The 6,251-nt window shown below is 46.6% G+C and overlaps 1 protein-coding gene and 1 long non-coding RNA gene across 2 annotated transcripts in view; one reads left to right on the top strand and one right to left on the bottom strand.

Annotated features, from left to right (window-relative positions):
- Nucleotides 1-186, top strand: part of LOC126994629 (uncharacterized) — a 14,958-nt gene extending 14,772 nt beyond the window's left edge. Inside the window, exon 2 of the long non-coding RNA XR_007749355.1 lies at nucleotides 1-186. This exon is cut by the window's left edge and continues 171 nt beyond it. This is a non-coding gene — a long non-coding RNA (uncharacterized LOC126994629).
- Nucleotides 1-3,724, bottom strand: part of LOC126994628 (peroxidasin homolog pxn-1-like) — a 29,997-nt gene extending 26,273 nt beyond the window's left edge. Inside the window, 2 exon segments of the mRNA XM_050853934.1 lie at nucleotides 2,602-2,674; nucleotides 3,561-3,724. Coding sequence (XP_050709891.1) covers nucleotides 2,602-2,608 — 7 coding nt within the window. The 5' untranslated portion in view covers nucleotides 2,609-2,674; nucleotides 3,561-3,724.
- Between the last annotated feature and the right edge of the window lie 2,527 nt (nucleotides 3,725-6,251).

Raw genomic sequence — 6,251 nt, 5'->3', positions numbered from 1 at the left:
CCATGTAGCAGTGACGGGCCAAATTTGTGTCTCTACCGTGTAGCAGTGACGGGCCAAATTTGTGGCTTTACCGTGTAGCAGCGACAGGCCAAATTTGTGGCTTTACCGTGTAGCAGCGACAGGCCAAATTTGTGGCTTTACCGTGTAGCAGCGACGGGCCAAATTTGTGCCATGATGTAACACCCCCCCAAAAGATGATACATAAACTGATCACAAATGCTTTGATATATATTATGAAATGGTTTGTATGGAAGATGATTTTCCTCATTTTTCTTGCTTAGAAGGACCATTAAGAAACATGATACCCGCTGTTACTGGGTTAAACACTTCTCTAAACACACACACACACACACACACACACACAAACACACACAAACACACACACACAGACCGATGCTTAATTTACGATGTTTTTGTTTGTATCTATGTATATGATGTTTTGATAGCAATAAATATATACTTACTAACACACCGACGTAAGTGTTAACATTCAACACTCCCTGAACGTGCACGTACGTTCGCAAGAGAGGCATACATAGCCGACTCCTATAGATCTGGACCTCCTCTTTCCAGTGGTGTTTTTGGTTTCTAGCTGTGATGAAGAGTTTTTGAGATACAGAGGTTAAAACAGACCCCCCATTGGACAGCCCAACTGCACCCGAGGGAATAGTGGCGTCCGCACCGCGCGCAAGGAAAGGGTTAAACACCTCTTCCTCACCCTATAGAAAGTCATGCACTGTCACCCTTCCTCACCCTAAAGAAAGGAAAGTCATGCATTGTCACCCCTTCACTCTTGTCACCCTTCCTCACCCCCCTATAGCAAGGACAAACACATATCTCTCACCCCTTCACTCGTGTCACCCTTCATCACCCCCCACACATCACTCACCCCTTCACTCTTGTCACACTTCCTCACAACCCACTGATCACTCACCCCTTCACTCTTGTCACCCTTCCTCACCCCCTATAGCAAGGACAAACACATATCTCTCACCCCTTCACTCTTGTCACCCTTCCTCACCCCCCACACATCACTCACCCCTTCACTCTTGTCACCCTTCCTCACCCCACACATCACTCACCCTTCACTCTTGTCACCCTTCCTCACCCCCCTATAGCAAGGACAAACACATATCTCTCACCCCTTCACTCTTGTCACCCTTCCTCACCCCCCCACACATCACTCACCCCTTCACTCTTGTCATCCTTCCTCACCCCTCACACATCACTCACCCCTTCACTCTTGTCACCCTTCCTCATCCCCCACACATCACTCACCCCTTCACTCTTGTCACCCTTCACCCCCCCTATAGCAAGGACAAACACATATCTCTCACCCTTCACTCTTGTTACCCTTCCTCACCCCCCACATCACTCACCCCTTCACTCTTGTCACCCTTCCTCACCCCCCAAACATCACTCACCCCTTCACTCTTGTCACCCTTCCTCACCCCCCTATAGCAAGGACAAACACATATCTCTCACCCCTTCACTCTTGTCACCCTTCCTCACCCCCCACACATCTCTCTCACCCCTTCACTCTTGTCACCCTTCCTCACCCCCACACATCCTCACCCCTTCACTCTTGTCACCCTTCCTCACCCCCCACACATCACTCACCCTTCACTCTTGTCACCCTTCCTCACCCCCACACATCACTCACCCCTTCACTCTTGTCACCCTTCCTCACCCCCCACACATCACTCACCCCTTCACTCTTGTCACCCTTCCTCACCCCCCACACATCTCTCACCCCTTCACTCTTGTCACCCTTCCTCACCCCCCACACATCACTCACCCCTTCACTCTTGTCACCCTTCCTCACCCCCCACATATCTCTCACCCCTTCACACTTGTCACCCTTCCTCACCCCCCACACATCACTCACCCCTCCACTCTTGTCACCCTTCCTCACCCCCTATAGCAAGGACAAACAAATATCTCTCACCCTTCACTCTTGTCACCTTCCTCACCCCCACACATCACTCACCCTTCACTCTTGTCACCCTTCCTCACCCCCACACATCACTCACCCCTTCACTCTTGTCACCCTTCCTCACCCCCACACATCACTCACCCCTTCACTCTTGTCACCCTTCCTCACCCCCCTATAGCAAGGACAAACACATATCTCTCACCCCTTCACTCTTGTCACCCTTCCTCACCCCCCTCTAGCAAGGACAAACACATATCTCTCACCCCTTCACTCTTGTCACCCTTCCTCACCCCCCTATAGCAAGGACAAACAAATATCTCTCACCCCTTCACTCTTGTCACCCTTCCTCACCCCCCACACATCACTCACCCCTTCACTCTTGTCACCCTTCCTCACCCCCCATAGCAAGGACAAACATACCTCTCCCCTTCACTCTTGTCACCCTTCATCACCCCCCACACATCTCTCACCCCTTCACTCTTGTCACCCTTCCTCACCCCTATAGCAAGGACAAACACATATCTCACCCTTCACTCTTGTCACCCTTCCTCACCCCCTCTAGCAAGGAAAACACACACATCACTCACCCCTTCCTTGGTACAGGTGCACATGACACAGGGTGATATGCGCTCGGCTGCCCCGATGTCAATATCAGTCTTGCCGACCCCACATGACACGCGCTCCTTCCACAGCTCCGGGTTGATCCCCGGCAGGTCACGGCGGGACACACGAGGGTTCCTGAAACATCAATGGGATCATCACTGTGTCTGGTTGGTGGGATGAGAAGTTTCCGCCTCCCATGTTGACAATTTCCAGAGGTCAAAAATGAGGTTAACTGGGTTCTCATGTCTGTGTTTTGGGGTTCCTGGTACAGAGAAAGGGTCAAACTACCACTGGGGTCATAAAACTCCCCCTGGAAATGCCCTGAACTCGTATGAAAGCCTAGTCAAATATGCGTGTTCTTAGGTTCTTGGTACAGAGGAAGGGTCAAACTACCACTGGGGTCATAAAAATACCCCTGGAAATGCCCTGAACTCGTATGAAAGCCTAGTCAAATATGCGTGTTCTTAGGTTCTTGGTACAGAGGAAGGGTCAAACTACCACTGGGGTCATAAAACTCCCCCTGGAAATGCTCTGAACTCGTATGAAAGCCTAGTCAAATATGCGTGTTCTTAGGTTCTTGCTACAGAGGAAGGGTCAAACTACCACTGGGGTCATAAAACTACCCCTGGAAGTGCCCAAATCTCCTATGAAAGCCTTGTCAAATATATGTTTTCTAAGGTTCACAGTACAGATGAAGGTTCAAACTACCACCAGATTCATAAAACTACCCCCGGAAATGCCCCAAACTCCTATGAAAGTCTTGTCAGATATGTTTCTCAGATTCATGGTACAGAGGAAGGTTCAAACTACCACTGGGGTCATAAAAATACCCCTGAAAATGCCTACAACTCATACAAAAGCCTAGTCAAATATATATAAGTTTTACCTGACTTCTGCACATTGAACGGAAAAAACACCCAAGAAAACCCGGATAATCTTCTCTGTGGCCTTGGGAAACAGTTGTAATGTGAGCCTGTGACCTTTAACAATACTGACCTAACCCCCAAACAGTCTCACTTACAGGAAGGGGTCAGGAAGGTCAAAGACGGACCGCTGCTCACTCTCCACATTATCACAGTTATCGCAGAGCATCTTGGCAAGCGTGACCTGCAAGAATTACACACGTTAGAATTATTACTTACGACACAAGCAAAGAACTTATTGACAGACTGCTAGAAAACACTCATTCAGACTTATATAGAGATTTAGTATACTTATTATTACACACACTCACACTATATAGGGAAGGAAAGGACTTAGAACTTATTGATAGACTTTGCAAGGAAAAAACTCACACTAACATAGAGATTTACTAGACATATCAACACACATACACTCACACTATATAAGGAAGGAAAGGACTTAGAACTTATTGATAGACTTTGCAAGGATAAACTCACTCATAACACGTAGTTTTTTTCCAGTACCACAATGAGTTCCATGAAGCTAGATAAGCCTGGAGTAACCAGGTTGAGCAGGTCTTGGACTTGAGTCTTGTCCAAGCGTAGCCACTCCATTATCATGTCTTGGTCCTCACTGCTAAGTTCTTGTGGCATTTAATTAACAGTAGCAAGCTGTAACACACTCTCCCTTTGTCTCCGAGCTAACCACTCACGAACCAACAAATGCTTTCTTTTCATTTTTTTTTTTCTTCAGCAAACACCACAGAGCAAACTCTGGACTCTGGGCTCAATGGACAAGGGCTATTAATCATATATGCAGCAAAACATTTTTGTAACACAAAGAGGGCAAAATAAAACCAATCAATCGATCAAAAAAAAAAAAAAACTTACTTGACCTTCCCGGTCCATCTTTGTCACACCCTCTTATCTTTAACCTAATCTCTCACTCTATCACTCTCTTCCTCCCTTTCTCCTTCCCCATTAGATTATATGAACACACACACACATACACATACACACACAGAAGGGGAAATGAGAAGGGTGTGGAGAGGGAGGGGCAGAAGGGAGAGTCAGGTCATGTCCTGACTCCCCCCCCCCCTCCCCACACCCTTCTCCTTTCTTCTTGTTTTTATCCTCTCTATCTCTCCCTGTTTCCTCCACTTTTTTTCCTTATTTTCCCTTCTTACATCCACTATCTGTATTTTTTTATCACTCACTCTGTCTCTCTCCTCCTCCCTTTCCCCTTCCCTGTATTTACCTAGTTGTGATATAAAGCACTCATATGAGAATGGCACGGAGAAGTTGTGTGGCAGCCTAGGAGTCACGCTAACCCATAAAACCCTACGCAAACTTCAAAATGTCGGAAAAAGGCAGACAAAAAATATAAAATTTTTACCTTTGGCGTATACCGAGCAGGGGTAACCTTCTGGCATTTTTTAAATAAGAAGAACAAAAGAACATAAGAACATAGGGAAACTGCAAGAGGCCGGGTGGCCTACACAGGGCAGCTCCAGAATCCCCCCCACTACTCACGATGGGTGAGTAGTAGTTACAGGGGTTACAGGTAGAGGCTTGATCCTCGTTATACCAGCGGTACTAGGCATGCATCCAGTACCCCGTCACCTTACTGCACCCACACCTCACTGCCACCTGTCGTCCTCGTCCATGTAGCTATCCAGTCTACTCTTAAAACAAGCTATCGTCCCTGCACTAACTATGTGATTGCTGAGTCTATTCCATTCCCCCACCACCCTATTACTAAACCAATGCTTGCCTATATCTCTCCTAAATCTATACTTTTCTAATTTAAATCCATTACTGCGAGTTCTATCCTGCTGGCTAATTCTCAGTACTTTACTTATATCGCCCTTGACCCATTTGAATACTTCTATCAGATCTCCCCGCACTCTTCGTCTCTCTAGTGAATGTAAGTTTAGATGTTTCAGCCTATTTTGATATGGGAGGTTCCTCAGCCCCTGAATCATCTTGGTCATCCTCCTCTGAACTGATTCTAGCAAGTTGATGTCCATTCTGTAGTGTGGGCACCAAAACTGGACAGTAGAATCTAAGTGTGGCCTAACTAATGCTAAACAGAGTCTGAGGATGACCTCTGCACTCCTGTTGGTTACCGTCCTGTTAATAAAGCCTAATACCCTGTTAGCCCTATTCCTCGCACTAATACATTGCTTCCTTAGTTTTAGGTCAGAGTTCACTAACACTCCCAAATCCCTTTCACACTCAGACCTGCCTATCGCTGTGGAGTCTAAACTATACCCGTGTAATGGGTTGCATGTTCCTACACTAAGTAGGCTACACTTGGTGATGTTAAAATTCATCTGCCATTTCTCTGACCAAGCTGACAGTTTGTTGAGATCCTCCTGCAGTGCTCTAGCATCCTTCCCTGTCCTAATAGTGCGTCCTATTTTGGTGTCATCTGCAAATTTACCTATGTCACTAGTTATCCCATTGTCTATGTCATTGATGTAGATAATGAATAGAAGCGGGCCTAAAACTGAGCCTTGAGGAACCCCACTGGTAACATTACCCCATTCGGATTTTTTACCGTTAATGGTAACCCTCTGTTTCCTGTCGCTAATCCACACCTTAATCCAATCAAATACCTTCCCTCTTATCCCATGAGCCCTGACTTTATTTAACAGTCTCCGGTGAGGTACCTTATCAAAGGCCTTACTAAAATCAAGATAAACCACATCATAGCTCTCATCATTGTCAGCTGCCTCGTATACTCTATTGTAAAAGGATGTAAGATTAGTGAGGCACGACTTTCCTTTAGTAAACCCATGCTGTGA

This window comes from Eriocheir sinensis, unplaced genomic scaffold (assembly GCF_024679095.1).
Source record: "Eriocheir sinensis breed Jianghai 21 unplaced genomic scaffold, ASM2467909v1 Scaffold839, whole genome shotgun sequence".
Taxonomy (NCBI): domain Eukaryota; kingdom Metazoa; phylum Arthropoda; class Malacostraca; order Decapoda; family Varunidae; genus Eriocheir; species Eriocheir sinensis.
Note: the sequence above shows the minus strand (reverse complement) of the source record. Positions and strands in the feature narration are given on the sequence as shown.